Source organism: Cheilinus undulatus, linkage group 8 (genome assembly GCF_018320785.1).
Source record: "Cheilinus undulatus linkage group 8, ASM1832078v1, whole genome shotgun sequence".
In the NCBI taxonomy this organism is placed as follows: Eukaryota; Metazoa; Chordata; class Actinopteri; order Labriformes; family Labridae; genus Cheilinus; species Cheilinus undulatus.
In genome coordinates this window covers 11326279-11349946 of record NC_054872.1, presented here as the reverse complement: position 1 = coordinate 11349946, position 23668 = coordinate 11326279, and the positions used below count along the sequence as shown (strand labels likewise).

The 23668-nt window shown below is 39.8% G+C and overlaps 1 protein-coding gene across 10 annotated transcripts in view; it reads left to right on the top strand.

Annotated features, from left to right (window-relative positions):
• snap91a (synaptosome associated protein 91a) overlaps nucleotides 1-23668 on the top strand; it is a 108748-nt gene that overhangs the window by 81260 nt on the left and 3820 nt on the right. For 4 of the 10 annotated variants that reach the window (XM_041794457.1, XM_041794456.1, XM_041794454.1 and 1 more), the window contains 13 exons: nucleotides 3260-3274; nucleotides 3561-3782; nucleotides 6815-6892; nucleotides 9274-9519; nucleotides 13010-13090; nucleotides 13383-13451; nucleotides 13802-13930; nucleotides 16259-16330; nucleotides 19119-19325; nucleotides 22733-22939; nucleotides 23038-23056; nucleotides 23256-23346; nucleotides 23490-23561. In XM_041794457.1, the coding sequence (XP_041650391.1) occupies nucleotides 3260-3274; nucleotides 3561-3782; nucleotides 6815-6892; nucleotides 9274-9519; nucleotides 13010-13090; nucleotides 13383-13451; nucleotides 13802-13930; nucleotides 16259-16330; nucleotides 19119-19325; nucleotides 22733-22939; nucleotides 23038-23056; nucleotides 23256-23346; nucleotides 23490-23561 (1508 nt within the window). The remainder of the gene's footprint in view (nucleotides 1-3259; nucleotides 3275-3560; nucleotides 3783-6814; nucleotides 6893-9273; nucleotides 9520-13009; nucleotides 13091-13382; nucleotides 13452-13801; nucleotides 13931-16258; nucleotides 16331-19118; nucleotides 19326-22732; nucleotides 22940-23037; nucleotides 23057-23255; nucleotides 23347-23489; nucleotides 23562-23668) is intronic. The other 6 variants (XM_041794459.1, XM_041794462.1, XM_041794458.1 and 3 more) reach the window with 6 other exon arrangements.

Sequence of the window (23668 nt, the reverse complement as noted above, 5' to 3'; positions counted from 1 at the left end):
GTTGTGGAAAAGTGCTCTGTGCATATTATAAAGACAACTGTTTTTGTTTTTTGGTGTTGAAATGAGTCGCTTATGCTAGATCAGGAAGGTCCAAACTATAGCCTGCAGGCCAACTGTGGCCTGTGGTCCCTCTTTAACCATCCCAAAGTAATTTCTAACAATTAAAAAGAATAATGACCTGCATTAGAACATGAAGCTTAGTTTTGCTACTGGGCAATGCTGTGTTCAATGTGGTTGGTGGACTTGTCATCCTTACATTTTTCTGTATGAGACCCTCAATGAAAAAAGTTTGGATGCCCCTGGTTCATCTTGTTGCTGTATTTTTTTTTTTTTTTTTTTTACATATTCTCACAGTGGACGTGGATGATAAGCTAAATTAGGCTAACCTTTAGTTAAAGCTGTAGTTGCTACTCTAGTTAGCCAGACATGCTAATGGATCATATATATTTCTAAAAGATGCTCCTTATACCAGGGGTGTTCAAACTCTAGCCCAGGGGCTGAATATGGCTCACGGTCCTTTTTGATTGGGCCAAAGCAAACTCTTTAAATTAAATAAAATGTAGCCCATTAAAACATGAAGCTTGTGCCTGACTGTATTATACTTCTTAGTTTCAGCACAAGGTGGTGCTACCATGATTATTCTAGAAAAAAACATATTGACAAGAGAAATTTAATAGTTTTTTGTTTGTGTGTTTTGTTTTTTTACTAAATTGGGACAGCACTATAAATAGTAAACATATTGGCAAACAAAATAATAATATCTTGATTTATAACGCCCTGATAGACTATGGCAGCAGTACCAGTAGCATTCCAGGTATGGAGCCAGGGCTGACCAGGGCCACTGAAATCTGATTAACTACCCCAAAATCCTTTTAATGATTTTCTATTTGCCTTGTCAGCCATTAATCACACAGCATATCTTAACCTACATTAGATTGAGTAACTTTAAAATTCTCAAGTTGAGGTTAATAAAAGTGGTGCTGCACAATTAATCTAACTGAAACTGTAATCGCAAAGTCAGTTTAACCCTCCAGGGACCCTCTGACCCAACCGGGTCCTTTTAGCCACTTTATAATTTTCAATAGTGTTTTTTTGTTTTTGAGTGTTAATAATAATGGCATGATATTTTCCAAAAGGGAATGGTTTGGATCAAGGTTAAAAGTTGCAACTTCACTTTTCATCACACCTTCACAGTTTAGTGATTTAGCACTTTTTCTGATGGGACCCTTTTGGGTCCCAAGAGTCCCAAGTGTGAGATTTTTTTTTTTAAATCAACCTGTATTTCTCAAAAAATAATAATTCAACAAAAACAATGTCGTTATAATTTATTGACATATACATAGTTCTAATAACTTCAAGCCAAACATTCCACTCTGCAATTCATGTTTTATATTTTGCATTTTTCTTGTTAAAATAGGGGGTGCTATTATGACAAAAATGGAATAAAAATGTAAAAAATATTTCAAAATCAATAAAAACTGTATACTTCTAAGTAAGGCTGGAGATGATTAAAAGATTTAAGCTTTGACAGTGGGAAAAATGTTAAAGTATATGATTTTTATAGCTCTTTTACTAAAGGGACCTGTTTGGGCTCCCTTTTTAAAAAAAAAAAAATTTTTTTGAAAAATATTGTTATTTTTAAAATTCACATTTTTTATGCTATGGAATATTTGTGTGTTTTATGTTGAGAAATACACACTTCAAAAGTATCCGTTTTCTCTACATTTTCCTTTAAAACCAAGCATGTCGACTGATGATACCATAAATGTTGTAATTGCTACTGTAGTGTTATCCAGTATAATCACAGTCCTGCATCATTACCAAATCATGCAGGACAATATGAAAGTGGCCCCCTCATCCTTAGCTTCGTGTCCTGTCTTGAAATGGGTTAAAGAAGTTTCAGGTGCGCTGCTCCTGCAGCCTGGAATCTACTACAGGAGACTTTGAGTTTGGGGGAGCTTTGAATCTTTTTAAAAGCACACTGAAGGTGTTGGAGGATTTTGCATCAAGTTGCAGATGTTTTTGACCAATGACTTTGTGCTCTGTGACTTTGGATTGGTTGATTTGTGTTTGTTTGTCTGCAACTCTGTTGATTGTGATGCTACCTGTCTTGGCCAGGACACTCTTGTAAATGATTTTCTGGTTAAATATATTTTGATGAATAGATAAATCTAATTCTGTATGAGGCCTTTGGTGGAAACATCCCTCCCTTACACTGTCCCTTACACCTTTCTGATATATGTATATTTGTGGATTTGAAAGTGTTCAAAAGACAAATATAACTAGAAAAGCACTCGGAGAGCGCAGACCTCCGCCATTAGCCCTGTCTCCCAACAGTAAAGAATCCTTTAAAAAATTCCTGGATCCAGATGGTGTTCCGGATCACTCCCAAAATCTAATCAGTTCTTCCTTATGCCACTTCTGACATTTTCTGAAAATTTCATCAAAATCTGTCCATAACTTTTTGGGTTATGTTGCTAACAAACAAACAAAAAAACAAACTAACAAACCCTGCCGGTCACATAACACAGAAGGTAATAACTCACTTTCTACCCCTGCATATTGCTTCTACATAATGAGTAAAACAATGCATGTGCATTCTTGTAAAAGGGTTAGGCTATGATCAATTTTGCAAAAGTAATACTTTAATTAAATGAGTCAATTCTTAACAGAAGGCTATGCCATTATTTAGCATGGTTCCTTCTTATTAACTCAAACTTTTACTTACATGTGGACCATTTTCTAAAGCATACAATAAGCTGAGGTCCCTGGAGAATAATTTTAAGATGACAGTAAGCTTAATGTTAGCTCATATCTGCTTTGTGAAGGAAATTGTTTAAAACCTAGGCTTAACTCAGAAAATATTGGCAGTGATAGAAAGTTAAAAACTGTAAGTACATCTGAATTAGTCGTCACCATTTCCTGTTGCTGAAATAAGTAACTTATTTTAATCATAAAGTTGATGTAGGTCTTTGGCATGCTCCCTGATTCCCCCTGCATCTTCACTGATGCTCTCAAAACTAGAAGTGTTTAAGCTTTTAAACCCCAGATCAGATGCAGGAGTTTGAGCTCTTTTAAACGTTATAAATGTTGTTCTGTATGTTTGCTTCTGCTTGCTTGTTGTCTATGATGTTGGCAGTCTGCAGATACTGATGCCTACATTTTTATCTCAGCCCTTCATACTGAAAAAAGACATCCTCTCCTCTATGCTGTCATTGATTCTCTCTCACCTGTGCCTCTCTCTCTCTCTGTTGTGCAGATCTCTTGGCTGAGGGTGAGTATTCTGTTGACAGCACTGCACTGGACTATATATAAGAAACGCCTGCAGGCGCTTCATTTTCCATTATCATTCTTGGCTCTCCTCCTGAGCTTCTTATTGCCTCTTTGTCAACTATTCTCACCTTCTGCACCCCAAAAATCTCCAGTGCAAAGCTTTTTATTTCATTTTCCGGTCTCTCTGACTCTTTCATCTCCCTCCCATCTCCTCTTTTTCCATATTCCTCTCTCGTGGGGGTTGTGACTGGGTCCTGGTATTTGGATTTTGGGGTTTATCCGCATAGCAACTCCGGCTGCCACCGATGAAGTCTCTGAGGCGAAGAAAGAGTCTGATGCTGCTGCTGGTGCTGCAGCCGCTGCTGCTCCTGCAGCACCCACGTCTGCACCCGCACCAGCACCTGCAGCCGCTGCTGCTCCCACTACCGCTACAGCTACACCAGTGCCAACCTCGCTGCCCGTCTCCGCCCCCGCCGCTCCTGCTGCCACAGACATCGACCTTTTCGGAGGTCAGTCTGGTCAAAGGACAGGAAGTAGACAGGAAAACACAACATGGCAGCTGGTCTGCTTGTCAGCAACTAGCCACATTATTTCACTGACAGGTTTCCTGTTGTACTAAGCTTGTAGACAGAGCATTGAGATGGGATGCTACTACTGTAACTTTGATTTTTTAAGAGCAAGATGTTATAAATTCAGAATAAAAACAGATTACAGATGTTTGTAACATAATGTAAGAACAAGGAAACTTCGCAGAGTCCTGAAACCTGCCAGAAGCAAAAATACACTGTAGATGATCACTCTTTAGTAAGCAGATGGCACCTTAGCCCTAGTTTTTACATGTCATGTCTAACCATCACACCTGAGTCACAGAGCTTTACAGCCAATCTGCAAGATATAATAAATAGTCTGAAAAACTTACAAGATTATAAAACAACCCTGGGGGTGTTTCCAGAACTCAGAGACTTATCTGACTTATGCAAGCATAAAGAAATACAGATGTTACTCATTATGTCCTTACTGATCGTATTATTAGGTACACCCATTCACTGCTCATTAAAGCAAACGCTTAATCAGCTAAACACATGGCAGCAACCACTTCATTTAGGCATGTAGCGATAGAAATTATCTTCTGAATTTTAAGCCGAGCATCAGAATGGGGAAGAAAAGTGATTTTAGTAACTTTGAACATGCCATGGTTGTTGGTGTCAGACTGGCTGGTCTGAGTATTTCTGCTGATCTACCAGGATTTCTACATACAACCATCTCCAGGGTTTACAGAGAATGGTCAGAACAAGAGAAAATATCAAGTGAGCAGTGGTTCTCTGGGCCAGAAGGCCTCATTGAGGACAGGGGTCAAAGGAGAATGATAAAGCTGGTTCAAGCTGATAGAGAGGAGGACACATTAAACCGAGGTATGGAGAAAGGCATCTTTGAATGCAGAACACGTCAGACCTTGAAGCAGATGGGCTGCAGCAGAAGATGACACCGGGTGCCACTCCTGTCAGCTAAGAGCAGGAATGTGAGTCACAGTTCACACAGGCTCAGGTAGAATTGGCAGTGAAGGTAAAGAAAGGAGCATGCTTAAACACTTTGACCTCTAGAGGTGAACGACCAAAAGAAGGGTTACAAAGAAGAGTCAGCTCTCAGATACAGTGCCTATAAAAAGTATTTACCCCCTTGGATGTTTTACTCTTTTATTGAGTTTATAAATCAATCATGATCAATACAATTCGGCTTTTTTGACAACAAGGTGAATGTTCTGGAGTGGGAGTCAAAGCCCAGACCAATAGAGTCCAATAGAGGATTTGTGACTGGGCTTGAAAAAGATTGTTTACACCCTTTCCCTGTACAACCTGACAGAGCTTTAGCAGTTTTGCAGAGTAGTATGGAGTACAATTGCAGTGTCCAGATGTGCAAGCCTGATTGAGATCTATCCACACAGACTCAGAGCTGTGATTGCAGCCAAAGGTGACTACAATATACTGACCTTCAAGGGATGAATATTTATGGGACCTCTTAATAAGCAGAAAGCTGAGTTTTATTTCATACAGTTTACTGACACAAAATAGCTGTTGTGTTACTTTAATTTACCTGCCCCAGTGGTTGGTAGGTTGGCCAAATTCACCTGACACTTCTCAGAAATACCTGCCTGGCGGTAGATGCCAATTTCCCACCCTGGTCTGTAAAACTGGACAATAGAAAACTGCTGCATGATCTGAGGAGTCTCATTTCCTGCAGCAATATATGAATTGTCGGATCAGAATTGAGTGAAAACAGCTTGAAACCTGCCAAACAACCATCAACATGGCATGTTAAACCACTTCTTATTTCCAATTCTGATGCTTGTTTTGAACTTTACATTGTCATGACCATGTTTTCATGCCAAAAAGTGTTGATTGCTTCCATGTGATTGCCCGATTAGATAATTATGTTAATAAGCAGTTCAACAGGTGTACCTAATAATACGGTCGGTATGTGTATTGTTAGTCATTCTGGCACAAATCTGAACAAAAACCCAAATTCTGAACATCTAAAAGTTTAAATCAGAAAAAAACCAAAATAACACTATTATTACTATTCTAGAGGCACATTCAGAACAGTGTCAGGCATTGCTTAAACCCTCAAAGCTTTTAGAAAGATCAGAAATGATTTGGCATTTTGCTGTGACTCAAATGTCATGGTTTTCTCTGCTTTCCTCTTTTCTAATGTTTTTTACATCCTGTTTGTCGTGCTCATGTATCGTGTTGAATGCTGGCATAACGTCAAACGTTCACACACTGTTTTGCATTGAGCACAGAGCAAAACATTTATTATTTGTGGCACTTGCCAAAAATATGAGCCAATAAAGTGGATTGCTTTTGCTTTTTGCTGGGTTTTCTCCGAGCTGCACGATTAAAGAAAATGCACCATTGACTTTCATCATGAAGAAGTTTTACACTGTCATTGTATTTCATCATAATCTTATGCAGCTCAGTAACCCACTGAAAAGTGATACATCTGCTGTTGTGACTTGTATTTGGGGGATTTGCTGCTTCTGCTTCTTTTGTTTAACACCCTTTATTGATTCCTCCTATAATGGCTTACTAACAGTTTCATAAATGTGTCAAGATAGTGATTTTTCAACCATAACTAAAGTTCCAACTTTGAAAATTTCTGCTAAATAAGCCATGTTGAGTCACAGAGTGATTTTACCTTTTCCTTCCCTGAACTTGACATTCTCCCTCTTGTCACAGAGTACAGAAAACTTGTGACAACCTGCCTCATTTCACAGACCTGCACAGGATGTGCACCCACTGAATGCAGCATTATGCAGCCCTTTAAAAAACAATGTTATTGATGGTATAACATGATCTTTCCCTGTGGGCTGCATATTTCTTGTATTCTCTGCTTTTTCCTGATTCTGACCTCTCATTTTTGTTTCCTGTCCATTTCATCTGTTTACTCATTTTTGTTCCTTACATCCATGTGTCTGTTGGTTTGTCATCCCCGGGTGTTATGTTTTGCGTTTGCGTTCCGGCTGTTTACATCTGCAATACCCTAGATGCGTTTGCACCTTCCCCAGGAGACGGTCCTGCTGCCGTGGCCGTGGGTCCTGCTGCTGATGCATTTGCCGGATCTGGTGGGTGAATAAACAGCTTTCTGTGGAAGTGTGTGTGTGAGTGTCGACATACAGTACGCGCGTGTGTGTGTGAATCTTAAAGCTGTTGCTTTATTGTATAAAGCTGCTTCTGCTTCCATAGGAGACAGTAGACTCAACTGTCTCACCCCAAATCCTGCTCTAACGCCCCAGTCATGGACCCTCCTCTCCCTCATCTCAACTACTCTTTCCTGCTAATATTCATCCTGTTAATACTGCAGTAAAAAGCAGAGTACGGTTGTTAAATATACTATAGATTATGAATGTATACGTCTGGTTTGATTCCTAACGCTGATCCTTACTATTACTAACTGATTATGATGATGATGCATTGTCAAGCTTTTTCCCCCTTTTTTAATTGATATCCCAGTTTACTCTCTCTTTGGCTAAGAAGCTCTGATAGGAAAACCACTGGACCCGTTTATGTAATACCAATGCATTTGTTTTTTTTTTGGTTTTTTTTGTTTTACAAATTAGTTTCAGAAGAAACTCTTAAGGAAAAAGTCTAGCTTAGTGCACTTATTAAACACATAACCACACATTTTCTAAATGATATAACAATATTCCCTGCCTCACCCCCTCTCTGCATTAGTTGGCCTTAAAGGGGACTGTTTAATAACCTTCCCGCCCCTCTGGACTCTGCTATGGTTTATGATCTGTGGTTTTTATCAGAGTTAAGCTAGTTACAATCTGCTAAACTAACACAGTGGACATTGTAGGGGAGGAGCACCGCCCAAGGATTATGGGCTCTCACACATTTTTAAAAAATTTTGAAGAGTTTTCTGTCATGGATCCTTAGAAAAGTGTGGAAGCCCACTTTATTTATTTAATTTACTTAACCTGGAAAACCACATTGAGATCAATAATCTCATTTACAAAAGTGTCCTGGCAAAAACAGGCAGCAGCACAATTAACAGAGTTACAGACATGAAATATAACAGTTTAACACACAGATCAAACAAATCCTGATTCACAGAGCACAACGTCATTGGTAAAAAACATCTACAACTTGAAGCGTCATTCACCACTTAACAGGGAAAATGTGAAAATAAGGCAATTCTAAAAAAATAAATAATAGAGAGATAATAATAAAGAGAGAGACAAAAAGTCAAAATTATGAGATAAAAAGCTAAAATTATGAAATCAAAACTTGAAATTATGAGAAAAAAAGTCATGAATATGAGATAAAAAGTCAGAACTATGAGATAGAAAGTTTCAATTATGAGATAAAAAGTTTAAATTTTGAAAAAAAAGTCAAACATGTGAAATACAAAGTCATAATTATGAGATGATTTTTCATCTCATAATTATGACTATTTTTTTTATCTACATAGCTAAGTTTGCTTTAGCTACATTTGCTGATGCTCACATTGCTGAAGCTAACTTAGCTATAGGTGATGGAGCTACTTAGCTAAAGCTGAGCTCACAAAGCAGCTATGTAAGCTACGCAGATATGTTCTCTACACAGCAATGTTGGCTTTAGCTACATTTGCTAAATCTCATTTAACTACAGATAACTTAGCATCATTGGCTTAAAAAAGCTAACAAAGCTTAACTGAGCATCTGTTCATGTAACTACTTCTGAAATGGGTCTATACATAATTTAATCCCAGATTAGACCTCTGACCTTTATCGCTGTTGTATTGAAGAAATGCTGATTGGTCTGTGAAGTTTGCATTTTGGTCATTTCATGAATGCAACAGCCAGATTTTGCTTATAAATAAAGTTGAATAAAAATACGAAAACTGGAAATATGTTGTACTTTAAAATTACAGCATTTTTTTGAGTTATACTGTGTCTCAGATGAATGATTTGCGAGAGTGGCTGTCAGAAATCCACTGTCTGCAGCCAGACCCTCCCAACATAACTAGAAAAAGAACTGTGAATTCAGGTGAATTCAGGTTTTATTGTTATTACGGTCCATAGCATGCAGTAATTATACAGAAAAAGGTTGGTTCTTCTATGCTAACATGTTGGTAGCATCATGTAGCATGCACCAGGGTCGTGTAGATGCTTCTGATTTTTTGGGTTAAAAGACAAATTGCATGGAATAAATCAAAATCCCACTTTTTTTTTATCACAGTCCCATGTTTCTAACAAGTTAGATAATAAATTTGAAGCATGCAGTTCTGATGTCAGTGAGTGAGTGTGCTTGGTTTCCCTTTTTTGTTTCTAACTCTGATTTTAAGCCTCTAAAGTGTCTTGCCTAACAAAAATGCTTTTTACAGAGTTTGTTGCTTTAACAAACCCTCAATCCTCCCCCTCCCTTCCCCTCACTCTCCCCCTTTTCCCTTCTTCTCTAATCATAAACCCCCTCTAACCTCTCTAACCTCCACACCTCCACACTGCTGTTCTTCCTGAAGACCCCTTCGCTACAACGGAGGGGAGTGCGGACATTGCTCCAGAGCTGGACCTGTTCGCTATGAAGCCCGCCGACACGGGGGCCACCGCCGCCACCCCTCCCACCTCTAGTGAGGCGCCGACTGTCATCGCCCCCATCGCTCCCCCCGCTGCCCCCACCCCTTCTTCCACCGCTACCGCCACCACAACCACCACCGACACCACCACCACAGAGTCTGCAGCCGCCCCGACTCTAGATCTCTTTGGTGGTAAAGTCCTCTCGCTCTCATCATGCTTCTCACTGCATTGCCCTGCATTATGACGATGATGATGATGATGTCATGATGATGATGAAATAGGTTTTGATACTGATGATGACTTTGCTGCTCTTGTTAGTGATGATGACAGTAGTGCCAATAACAATAACATGCCCGGCCCCTACATTTCAGATTTGTTTTTCTATTTTCCATGATGCCTCCCTTTTATATACAGAACATTAATCAAATTAATCAAGCATCTTGACCTCCTCTGAAAAATGAAAATACTTAAAAAACCCTCAAAAAAGTTAATTAGGTGGCCTACTTTAATGTATAACCTATTATCTGACATTTAGAAAGTAAATTCAGTGTTAAATTGCCTCTGTGAGGACACCATTACAGATTAATCATTGCTTGTTAACAGAGGAGGCTCAATTTGCCTTGATTATTTACCTAATAGCCTACTAACAGAATGCCAGAATTAGAGGGAAGAAAACTGTTTTCTTCTCTTGCTTGTGATCAATATTTTAGATACTGAGAGTTATAATAGCATATGCACTTTGGTTAAAAGGGTTTATTGTTCAATGTCAGAATTAAATGTTGTTTTGGCTTTCTCCAAGTTCCAGACAATGACCAGACGATTTGTGACCTCAAGTCACCCATGCAAAGGTAAATGATGTAAGATCTAGACCTTTGACCCTCCACAAAATTAGATAAAGGATGGATGGATGGACATATACTGCTGTTTTAAACTTAAATATCTACACCATTAATTCTTGAGCTCTAGAGTCACCACTGTAGAGCCAAGTAGGAAACTTGAAAAGCCAATGGTCTGGCCGGACACCACGTTTGCCGGTAAATCCATCTTGCAAAGATTCAAGCTGAAACACTTGTTTCAAGTCAGAGAATTGCTGGATCAGTTAGTGTCATTTGAAGAGAAAGAGTTATTTGTTTACTTTTACTGCAATCCTATAAACAATGATGACCAGTGAAGATAGTGTGGGTGCAGCTATAGGCTGTTTCCTGAATGTCCGTTGGGGGACAGCTTTTAGGAATTAATGTGTACAGAGGAATGTTGGTACTTTGCAGCTCTAAATGGACTCTGCGCTACAACTATCATCAGAATATGTCTACATACATTGAATACAATCCCTAAACTTTACCACAGTTTAACAGATTTACCAGGTGTGAAGGCAATATCACAAAATACTCAGTCCTGCATATCTCATAGCATCGGCCATCGTCTAGTCAGATGAAGGGAGACAAGAGTCCTGAGGAGTCTAGCACTGTGCCCCTGTGACATAAAGTATCCTCATTCTGTCACAAACATGCTTTTGAAACGGTGATGAACTGAATAAACCTTGTGGGGGGTGAGTGACTGAGAAATGATGAACCATTCACGAACAAGCCTGTTCTGAGAAATGGCTGTTTAATGTGAGCCACTGTAGCTCCCATTTGAGCACCAGTTTCCTTTCCTCCATCCTTTGTCATTATTTAATCCACATTTAAAAAGCTAAACTGTTGCCAAATGAAAAGCTGTTTGGAAGCCAAACAACCAGTTCTACTGAGCTGAGCCAAATGATCTGGATCCCTAGGAAGAGATGGATTTCTTGTCACAGTGAGAGAGGCTGAAGGTTGGGGAGACAGATATCAGCTGAGGAATCAGAGTTTAATGTGCTAAACCATGGTAAAATGTACTGCACGAAACTGGACCGTATTAAGGATGTTTTAATTTTTGCACTTTGAATGCTTGGCATAGTCATAAAACGGCTCAAAACATGCCCTTTTTAGTAGCGTTTCTCCATGCAGACGTCACTACATGCCCCCCAAGGGGAGTTCTCTGCTGCTGTGTGACATCATCTGCAAATAACAATATGTTTTTTTTTCATAACTGGAAAACAATTCATTATCTAAAGAAGCACAGATGACAACAGCCATCCTCCCAAACGCCCTTCAAGATTACTTAAAGTAGTTTACACCTACTGCACAATGATCAAGATTTGCTGCTCTGACTGGCCCATAATAAATGGACAGACTGTTTCCCAAGTTTGCCCAGATTCATGATACATATATCCCATGCAAAAAGTGCAAGTCCTCCAGTGTTCACTGGAGGCCTGCTGCAAAAGCCAAGGCAGCCTTAAAATGGCTATTTTACTGCAGAAGCGCACACATTTACAGGCTGGTACAAAATGGTTTTGGTGTGAATAGATCATGCCATGGGGTAGTTACACAAAAAGGTAATGCATGGCACTCTTTTTGTTACTATTTGGATAAAAATCATTACTAACCACTGATAGTAGTTACACTGCCGGTACATTACTTTTTAACAACATAACATCACATGTCACTTACTTTCCAAATTCAAGAAAATCAAGTTAAACCTTACGTATGCCCACATGAGTATAAATCTTCATTTTAAGGCCCAAAGCTATCATCACTAGACCGTAGATCTAAAGACTATGAGGCAAATCGACTCAGACCACAAGCCCTGTGATTGGTCTGCTGGTTGTCAATGATGACTGCTAGTCTCTAAGTATGTCCACAGGTATGTTGTGTGTTTCCTAGTGAAAGATAAATAGCAGCAGACAGCAAGTCTCTTGTCAAATCTGCTTGCAGACAAGAGATGTCCATTTCCTCAACCATGTCTTTCTCAGTAACTAAATGACTATAAAACATTCCCTTACCCTTCGCTCAGTTGAAACAGTGGCAGTTCATTTAGTGCTTTATTTATGTTTTCAGTGCTGTAGATAAATGTTGAAATGGGAGCACCAGTGTCATGGATGCTTGAGGATCATTCAGGATCAGGGTGCCTTTAATCAGCAGTTTAATGTTAGCAGGTAGCTAGATTTGAAGTTTGCAATGGTAAGGAGTTGTTCATGGCTTTGGCTTGAGTTTACACTTTAATGTCACAGGAATAAGCCAATGTCACACAAGTAATGTCAGATGAGTGTTGCATAAGAATGCCTAAAAAAGAACCTTTGATTTGTTCTTCTATCCTCCTGTAATGCAAAAAGTTGAGTGACTTAAAAAAAAACACAAGATACAGTCACATGATTGTCATGACATCGTTTCCTTTAAACACAAGTCTTTAAAGGTTCACACTGTGGGGGTGGGTGAAGTCAGCCTAGGGCTTCAAAACTACGCTTCAGAGACCACTGAGGGACTTTATTGAGACTACATCCATGTTTGTTACAGTCTGATTGTCTGGTCCACAATTTTAGTCCAGAGTTAACCATGTCCAACTCTTACAGACTGTACAAATGTACCCCAAAATGCACTTAAGTAAACAAGAAAGCCTTTATTCTGACATTCAGCAATATATGCTTTTAACTTCTGCACAGTCTCATTTGCATTGCACTGAACCGAAACATTGCAGCTTAGCTGTTAAAGACTGAAATCTCTTCTCTCTCTGCTCTCCCCCATCTCTCTTCTTAACTCATCTTTCTGTATGCACTGGACTTGGAATCTGAATGTTCATATGATTGTGTGTCCTTGTTTGTAGATATGCTTGATAAGCCTGAGCAAAGCCCTACCACAGAATCCAAAGCTGCTACCACTCCTAGCGTAGACCTTTTTGGTGCAGGTACAGGAGTTGAAATCCATTTCTCTCTGTGTGGAACCTCTTCATATCTTCTGGTTACCATACGTCCACTCCTCTGTCAACTGTTTTTTACCCCTCACGTCTTGGTTTGTGCCCCATAGTGCTATGAGATCTGTGCATGTGACCCACTTGTGGAGTCCTGGAGTGTCCTTGTGGCTGCTTTCTATCTTTGCTGTATCTTCCTACTTGCTGGGCTAACACTTTTCTTTGCTCCCCAACCTCCGTGGTTTTCTTCTTTCTTGTATTCTGCCTCTCGCTTGCGTTGGTAAATTAGACCTTCCTGCTGTTTCGCGCGGGCCCTCTCCTTTGCCCGAGCCAGCTCCAACTGGAGACATTGTGACTGGTGAGTAAAGCTGCTTAGTCTTAACTGCATCACTGTTTTCCCTTCCTATATTAATGAAGAGTGCAGCCATTCTCAACTTATGAAGACTTTTGATTGGTGATGGTGCATAAACACCAGTCCTGTACTTCTAAATGGTGCACACTTCAAGGATGTGGATACACAGTAAAGATGCAGGGATGCCTGCTTCCTTCTTCTTCTTCTTCTGCATGTCTGCTAACCCTTTAGAGCAGATTTAATAGCAGTGCATGAAAAAAAAAGAATTCCCTCTCTGGTCGCTAACAGCTGTAGCCCCTGAGATTTCTATTGTAATTTATTCCTTCCTGCTTCTGTCTGCTCGTCTTTCTGTTCAGACACATATACACCTTCAGCTCCTGCAGCTCCCGCGGCTCCTGCTCCAGCTCCGGCTCCTGCTGAAGCTCCTGCCCCAGAGGCCTCCACTCCTCCCAAAGCAGAGCCGGCACCTGTCATTGATCTCCTGGGTACTGTACCTCAGAACACACATGCACATCTCTAAAGGAACAGTATGTTAGGATTCAGTGTGGTGTGCTTCTGCACCCACTGAAGGTGTCTGAGTGTAATTACACTGTCGCACAGCACATGTAGTGCTGTTATGTACACCTCTTGGCAACATGCATTTATTAAAAAGCAGGGGTGAAGCCAGCAAAGACATTGTAAGAGACTTAAGGCGTGAAAAGTGTGCATTTTTATTTTACCGTAGCCATGGCATCCAATTCTTACGTCTTAGTCGAGATAGGATTGTAAAATTCCACACTTGAAGATAGAGTGAGAGGAAAACATTGTGGGGTGAGATGGTTTTTAATATTTATTTAGCAGTTATTTCTATTCAGTCTTAAAACACTACTCGATGCCTTTTGTCGCCCTCCTAAGCTGCTAAACATAAAACAGATATTGTTATATAATCTGACATAAATACTGTCCTCATGGATAAACTTTGTACTCAGTTTCTTGCATTTTGTCTTTCTTCTTGCTCAGTAACTCCATCTTTTTCAGCTCAGATTCAGCTGTCAACTTTGCCATCCTCTTCTGCGCCTTAGGCTACGTTCACACTGCAGGATTTAACTCTTAGAGGTCCACTGGCTGTTTTGCCATTTTGTTAATTTTCTTTTGACAAAATAAATCACTCAGAAAATGTATGGCATGCTCATGTTTGATATAATCTTTTTTGGGACTACCTCAACTTTATAAAACTATGTTTTTTAAAAATTAATTAACTGTATTAGATTTAGGGCCTCCAAAAACACAACACCCCACAAAATGGATTTTTAGAAATTATTATTTAAAATAATATCTTGGAATTTTTAAAAAGAAATTAAAACATGCTTAAATTATGAAAAAACACCTGTGCCAGTCCTGTACAGCATGCTCCACTGTCCCATATGTGTAACATTAATTCTTATATGAAATTAAAATGATCATATTTCCTGTTTTACTTGGCCTATTGACATCAAACAAAAACTGAAAGAAAGCTCAAAGATCATGCTTTGCACACAAAGCAAAATGTGGCTTTGTTTTCATGCTGTCATGTGACAAAAGTAGTGCATGATGAAATCACGTCACTATGATTGTGGACCCTAATTAATGATCAATTCTGATTTTTTCTCAGTTTTGATTTTTCTTTGTTTGCCTGTTCACACTGCAGTCAAATTCCAAAATTAGATTAGGTACATCTCTGATTTAGAGCCACAAACGAAAGCGGCCTGAATCTGATTCATAAAGGTCAGATTCAATGTGACTTATGCTGTTCATACTGTCAGAAATAAATCTGATATGACTCACATATGAGCAAAAAAGTCTGATTCAGGTTACTCTTAACTGCAGTGTTAACGTAGCTTTTGTCTCAACTGTTGTATCAAATAGCACTGAGACCTGAACATGGTGGGCAGGGTTTACACTGGACTTTATTTGTCTCCAGCCAAAACTGCCACCAGCCTCCCATAATTCCAGCCATTTCCAAAAACTACCAGACATATAATTCTAAATATCCATGTGAGACTGATAAGCTGCCTTTACAGAAAAACCAAGACATTGTGATACAGATTTAGGTCTCATCAGAAATAAAGAGTCCCAAAGCAACACGAGTTGTTGTTATCCTGATTATTAGCTTCCATCTTATAAAGTGTAATTACCCAGTGGAAAATCACTTTATTTCTTCTTAAACCAATTAATAGATCCAGTTTTTTTGTGCTAAAGCGTGTTGTGCAGACGGAGAAATCTCTGATTAGATTTGATAAACTGTAAATCAAATCTTGTCAGGAACATGTGATACTAAAGCAAGAAAAGTGATATCCATGACTGTGTTTTACAACTGAATGCAAAACTAAAGACATTCACAAGAGAAGAGTTTTGGCTTAACTTAGTTAAGCTCTAACAAACTAGCATGTTAGCATGCAATAAACCAGCAGCTGAACATTTTCATAGTATTCATGTCAGCTAGATGTGGCTGTGGTTTGTTTTAACTATCATTTCCTCACATTTGTATCACAATCTACCATAAATCATAAATGTCAGTCGCAAATGTCAAGATATTTGCATTTTCTACAGTGTTTTATGAAGTATAAAAATGTAATCAATAAATGTGATTGATATGACAGACCATGAAGCAGACGTCCTCCATCGTGATCAGGAATGTTTCTCCATCCTCTCTAACGTTCTTTACTTTTGAAGTCTTGTTTACGAGGATAATCTTGTCTCCTACCCTCACCGTGTCCCAGTGTGTGGTCCAGGGCTGACCTCTTACCCCTTTCTGCCCTCCATGCTGCGTTGTGGATAACTGGATGGTCCTGCAGACTCTTTCAGCGGTCCTCCAGAGGAGACGCAGAGCTCTGCTCCTGGAGGGCCTGGGGATGACCTGCTGGGAGGTGAGACTCCTTTGACCCATCTCAGACTTTTGCAGTTACACTGATGTATTTAAATGGAACTTAGGGATTGTACTATAAAAAAAAAAACCTATAGAATCTACTGAATGAGATTGAGGTAACAATTTGCACTCAGTTAAAATAAGTGGATTTTAACCAGTATTTGGTGTCCATGGTACCTAAAATTTGTAACTTTAATATGATCAAATTATTTGGGTAAATATCTCTTGAAAAATTTTAATCAGATTTTACAACTTATAACTTAATAAAAAGGAGTGAAAGTAACTGTTTTTTAACATGAGGGAGCTTTTTCTTACATAATAAGTTGTTTGTCTGTGAGAAAAAGACAAATATGGGAACTCTGAATGAGCTCCTAAATTGAGTTTAGCACACCTGTCATGTAGAAGTCAGGCCCAATCCACAGGCAGAAGGTTACTGACTGAGTAGGTAACTTCCTCATGGTGCAAGAGTGTCTACCACAAAGTGACTCTAGTACCAGGAACATGTGCAAAACAATTATCAGTGATTACTGCAAAACAGACATCAGAACACATTTAAACTGTTTCTTTAAACTTTTAAACCAAAAGAATGATACCAAAGGATATGTTGGGAAAACATCAGACCAAGTTTTTTTATCCATACAGTTTGTCTTCATGGTAGTGGCATCTACATCTGGAATAACTGATTGATAGAAAATGTATCTCCATGTATTTTGATAAAACAACCACTTGAGTTATTTTCAAAGTAAGGAAACAAGAAGCTTCTGGAATACTTACAGTTTATGTTATATCCATTAACAGTGCACATGTTGATGCAATGTCTCCAACCTCACACTAGTCATTGCCCTTTGTCTGCAGTCCATGACTAGAGATGAGGTGGCATCCCTTTGCTCAACAAAGATACTGTAGATACTAAGGAGTACTTGGGAAATCTCCCTGTTATGCTGCAGCATGCATCAGAATTTCTGATGTAAACTGTGATTCCTAAAAATAATACAGTGTTAAATTTAGAGGATCCATGTATAAAGGTTCACCACGCCTCCTGTAACACCAGTTAGTCCAACAACAGCCTCAGGAAAGGAGCCCCCTCTAAAAAGCTGAAATGCTTACTTTCTTTCAGTATAATCTAAATTATTTGACTGATATTATTTACTACCCATGAAAGCATTTTTATAGTGTACTTGGAAAGGCTGAAAGATGAGCAAATAATGACAAGATAGATGCTGTCTTAATGAAAGTTTCAATGCTGCCTGCTTTTCAATGCATGAAGTAATGAAAGATATGCATTAGTTGAATTCATAATGACACCAACTTGGCAGAACTACTCATGCTGCATTAAAGTGCAGAGCCAAAGTGGTTTTGGACTAATTAAGAAATGTCTTTGAATGGCCTTTCACGATGACATCATGGTGGTGTCTGAGCCACTTCCTTGCCTATCGGTGCCCAGTCTCAGTTTATGTCTGCTTTGATTTCTTTATTTATTTTATAAGGGACAGTGTACTTTTATCAACACTGGAACAAAAGTGTTCAAAAGTAAGAGGGGAAAGGACCCAGATATACATTTTATGGATTTTGATTGCATAACTAGAGCAGACCGTACAGTGTTGGATGTACAGTTATCACACGAAGCAACACATTGACATTTGGGATTTTCATCAAACTGATTTTGACTCTCAGACTGATTGGGGTTAGCTGTAAAGGATCCTCTACACCAGAGCCAGACATTTTTATATTCAGTGAAGTTTTCCAACTAAACTGAGTGCACTTCTTTGGGATATAGCATCAGTGAAAACTGAATGGTTTCTTGTTTCAACTTATTCATATACTGACTCATGAGGTTTTAGGGTGTTAGAGTGTTGGACTATTAAAGAGGGTGTCAGTGATGTCAGAGAATAACTGACTGTATGCTACAGTTGATAGACTGTTTCTGACAAACTATTAATCCAAAGTCAACTTTATTACAGATTTTATTTTGGGTTTCTGGAGCCAGGGTTTGAGTCAATGTGAACTCTTAAGTGTTTGTATTGTGGCACAGCTTGTAATCTTTGTCCTGAGAGCAGAAAAGCCCATATCCAGGTGAGTTCAGAGGGTTAGAAAGAACCCTGCCTCACAGCCATGCATCCAGAATTTAAACAGTCGTTTCCTCAACATTAGCCCTGGTATCTATTTTTCAGGTCATTCTGCCGTCAACAATGGAGAGATAAAGCCTGAGGAAACACAAAACTTTATTTCAACTCATCAACTACGTACATCAGATCCTGGAACAACCTTCAAAGTGTGCACAAGAAACTGAATCCATCTTGAAAAGCTTTAATCTGAAACCATTGTGCCAGGTCTGAAAACAGACCTGACCAATGAGCGTAATGTGAGGAGAACAAGGCCGTAAGGGTGGAGTTTAGTTGTACTGGCAACTGATTGCAATGGCTGCTGCCAGTGTAGCATTTAGTTTGGATGTAACTACAGTATAGCAGCAGTTTTATGAGAAGTGGGCCATATTTCTGTGTTAAAAAAAGAGAAAAGAAGAGCTACAACATTTTTGAAAAGACCTGCCCTTTCCAGACACTTTGCATGAAAGGTTTCCCAAATGAATGTGAAATATATATATATAGAGGTGATAGTTTTACAATTGCGCTTTGTGTTCAAAAGATGCCGCATTTTAATTTTGTTCCTAAATGGCTGATGCCATATGTTTTGTCCTAAATCATATTTCGAACATGTCTCCCATGGGACAAGTATTAATGCAATACTACATAACAAGTCTCATCAACCGTCCTGTCTGTTCTCACTCTCAGGCCTGATGTCCCCCACCCTGGCTCCCACTGCTGCCCCTGCTCTGGCTCCAGCTTTGGCTCCCGCTCCAGTTCAGAACGACCTGCTTGAGTCAGGGTTTGATGCCCTGGGCTCCCTTCCCTCTCCAACACCTCCTGTTCCAGCTACAGCAGCAGCTCCAGAACCTGCAGCCACCACAGCAGCACCCTCTGGTAGCTTTGATGCTTCAAGTAAGTGATTAAAACGTGTCCTAACATTTATTGTCATGCCACCTGAACGTGAAACATTGAAGGATTTAAAAACAGTGGATCCATGGATTCTGCTCGTATTTGCACAGGTCTTTGCGCATTGATCTCTGGTTCATTAAAACTGCTCGACAGTAACCATGACCTTATGATCTTGTCCTGCTGAGAGCTTAACTAGTGCATGAATGACACTCTGACATGTGCTGCTGTCACTGTCCTCCTTATTTCTGCTCTTTGCTCAACTCTTTAGCTCTGCTGCCTCTCTTGCAAAGATTTGGCTTAGTATCTTTTCTCTTAAATTCCTCACATCTTTTCAGCTGCTGTGCTCTCTCCAGCTTTTCACCACACCCTTCTCTATAATCTCTCTTCTTTCTTTTCTATGCTACACACTTCCTCTCTTCTGCTCTATTTTTATTTATGTCTTTTTCACCCTTCTCCACACCCCTTCCACTCTGCTGGGTCATTGCTTGCTTCTTCTAATCTGTAATTGGTGAGTTCAACCACTCAGTGATTTGCAGCATGTGCAGTTTGGACACGTCTCCCTTTAAGCATTAATGCATGCTACGATAAACTCCTGATTGCTTCCTGCCTGAAACAAAACGACTTTTGTATTCTTTATTTTTGTACAGTGTATCTGTATTCACCCTTAATCTTTTTGTTTCCATGAAAACGTTTGTTGCCGTCAAGGCCGTCAGCTCCATTAGAAATAGCAGGTTTTCATTCCAACTCTAAAGTGCTACAACTACACCTTTCAATTACATAACGGTCCAACGGCATCTCTTTGAAGTAAAATCCAACAGTCTCTATAGAGGTGACCATAATTGAAGATGTCTTCAAAGGGCGTCAAACTTTGATGTGGGTGTAGCTCCATAGTTCAACTTTACTCCCTGCTGTAAGTGTAGTTATTTTTGTCGGTGGTTACAGCTTGTTCAGCATCCCAAAATGGATGATCTAAAAATTGATTTTGTGTCCTTTTTTTTTGTTCAGTGGTTCCCAAATGAGGTGACTTCACCAAAAGATTGTTTCATGACTATATCTGAAAGTACCTCAGGTCAAGGATGCCAGATAGTAGCCTGCATGGAAATATAGCACATATAGTGAAGTACCATCAGTTTCTGTTGTTTGGCGACCCCTATAGGTCAACCTGTGTATCTCTTTGCTGCTGTTGTCCTAAAAGTAGTATTATCTGACAAAAACGTCTTTCTTCCTACATAGAAGATTTTCCAGGACCACAATTGAAACCAAGGGGTATGATGAATTTCCCTCCATGCACTGGGCTCAATAGTGAAATGGCACAAAGGACTACGAAGGAGGCGCATAAATACAAAAATATTTTTGGCATTATGATTATAGAAAATACAACAGTTGTGTTTTCTCATATATTCAATCTTTAGCCACTGGGGATGGGAGTTTATTGTATTTTCAGTACGTACACGTGTAAACGAGGGCTATTAATTTTATAAATAAATGGAGAAGATCATCATGGCGATCCATAGTATGAACAAGATGGTCGAAGCTTTATTGTCACCTCTGATGACGCACTGTTTATCAGCAAGTTGTGATGATGAACACCAATCAAGTAGCGTCTCATTTCTAAAGGGAAGGTTTTCACCCCTACTCCATACCACTCTGTTTCAAGGGGAAGGAGTAGATGAAGGGGTAGGGCTAAGGGGGAGGGTTAAAAGGTAGAAATGGGATTGGCTCCAAGTGTGGTCATGAAAAATCTTCATGTCAAGGGCTATGTAGCCCATGACCCTTAGTCCTAGCACTCAATTCAAAAGAGAATTGGGACACCCCTTCACCTGACATGAACGCACAAATCCAAGGGGAAGGGCTAAGATAAGGGCTAAGGGGTAGAAATGGGATTAACCCTAAGCTGAGGCTGAATCAAGCAGACCTGATGCAGAGGAGTGAGGAAGTTGATTGTCTGTACATTTTAGGCTTCATTCATGGATTATGCCACTGGTGCCCCCTAGAGTACAGTGCCCTACAATGCATTCATAGAGTATTCAGACTCTCTTCTCTTTTTTCAAGTTTGTTTTGTTGCAGTCTGTTGCTACAGTTGTTTAAATTTATTTTTTCTGTCATTAATTGAAATTCTGTATCCCATAATGACAACATGAAAACAACACTTTGGAAATTAACTAAAAAAAGAAAAATTCCAATATCACAATGAAATAAATACTCAGACCCTTTGCAGCAACACTTGACGTTTAGCTCAGGCTCCTCCCACTTCTCTTAATGGTTGGTGAGATGTTTCTACACCTTGATTGGAGTCCACCTGTGGTGAGTCACTCTACTCTCTATATAAGGCCTCACAGCTGACAATGCATATCAGAGCAAAAGCCATGAGGCCTAAAGAACTGCCTGCAGAGCTCAAAGACTGCATTGCTGCAAGCCACACATCTGGGAAAGGCTACAAAAAAATTCTGCTGCACTGAAGGTTTCCAAGAGCCTAGTGGCCTCCATAATTCTCAGATGGAAGACAGGTGGCACAACCAGGACTCTTGTCAGAGCTGGTCGCCTGGTTGTACTGAGCGATTAGGGGATAAGGGCCTTAGAAGGAGAGGTGACAAAGAACCTGGTGGTCACTCTGACTGAGCTCCAGAGATCCTACCTCAGGACTACCTGGGTGAAACCCCAGTAAAGTGTGGTTCCCACTTGACAAACTCAGGGATGTCCTGACTCTATCTGCCCATCAGTCAGATTGGCGGCCCTATGGCCATCTGGTAGCGTGTAGAATTGGCATTGTCACTACCTGGAGCGTGGGTCTGTCGAAAGTAGTATTTTTGTTTGGGTTATAGCGTTACATTTTGTAGTTTACAGTAGTCCATACAGGGGCATTATTGTGAATAGGCGTCTCTTCACTGAGTGCTTATCCTGTAATTAGGGCTCTAGTATCTTGTATTTAGTACAAATTGTTTACAACCAATTCAGAGGACCTCAGTTTAAACATGATGCATTTGATGAAGGGTTACTGGATACGGTGAAACACTCTTAACCATCTCCTAACAACGCAATGTTTTTATAGTGGCTGGTTGGAATGAAAACTTGTAAACACGTTGGACCTGAAGGGAGCTGATTCAAAACCAAGGCTGTGCCTAAAATCAGCCGGTGTAAATTTAAGAGATGAGGAACTTTGTGAGCTGCTTGCCAAGTGGCTGCAGTTGCTGTAATTATATCCTTTTGAATGCTGAAGCACATTTCCATTACAGCCCTTCATTGTGCATGCACTGCACAGCTGACTACTGATACTGTCTCCGCTGGACCGTCCCCTTTACTGTAACATCCTGTCATATTTCTGCCTGAGTCAACGCTGCATTATAGAATTTTTTTATTTTAATCTGAGTTTTTGTTCTCTGATATCCCACTATTTCCATCCACTTTCTAAGTGTTCGGTGGGTTAGGTGATCTGCTGATGCCAGCTGTAACACCTCAGAGCACTGGTGGAAGCGGTGGAAGCGGTGCTGGGAGCACAGCAGGAAGCATGGGGACTCCTGTGGCAACAGGAGGCATTGCAGCCGCTCCCCCCGCCACTCCCCCTCCTACCAAAACCATTGGAGGAGACCTTGACTCATCTCTGGCTGACCTGATGGGAGGTAGGCTTGAGCTTCTCCTGTCAAGAACTCAGTTGTTCCTGCTCACTGCTTCAATATATTCTAAACTAAATTAAATTATCTTTCTTTCTTCTATTCAGACCTTGGAGTAAAGAAAAAGTAAGTGTTTGCATTAAAAGAAACCAACTAAGAAGAATCAGCTTGTGTTTGGTAATATTCATGAGTTAATTTTTGAACCATCAATTAAATCTTCTGTGATGAATGATACAGAAAAGAGCTGCAAAATTAAATGAGTTTAGATGTTTGATGAAGGTGGAAAGTCTCTTTTTAGATCACTTCTGGATTTGTCAATATCTAGGGACCCAATGGGTGAGAAGAAGCTGACAGGAGGTTCCAACTGGACACCACAGGTTGCACCTACAAGCTGGGGAACACCAGGGGCCCCCATGGTAAGACCAGCTCTGCCTACATATGCAATAGACTTAGCTACTTTAGCTTGTCATTCCTGATTTATGCAATCATGGCAGCATTAATAAATCCCTAAAGCTGACATGGGGTTTTCTGATGTGTATTCCTCTTGCTATATTTTCAGGCTGGGGCTGCCCCTGGAGCTCCTGGTGCAGCCATGGTCCCGCCAATGGGTGCACAGCCTGGATTTGGCATGGTGAGTTTTTGTTTAGTTATTAAAAAGCGCAGTGAGCCTTCTTCAACTTTTCTTGAAATCAGAACTGTATTTACCATAAATGCATACTTTTTGGATAATCTTTTAAA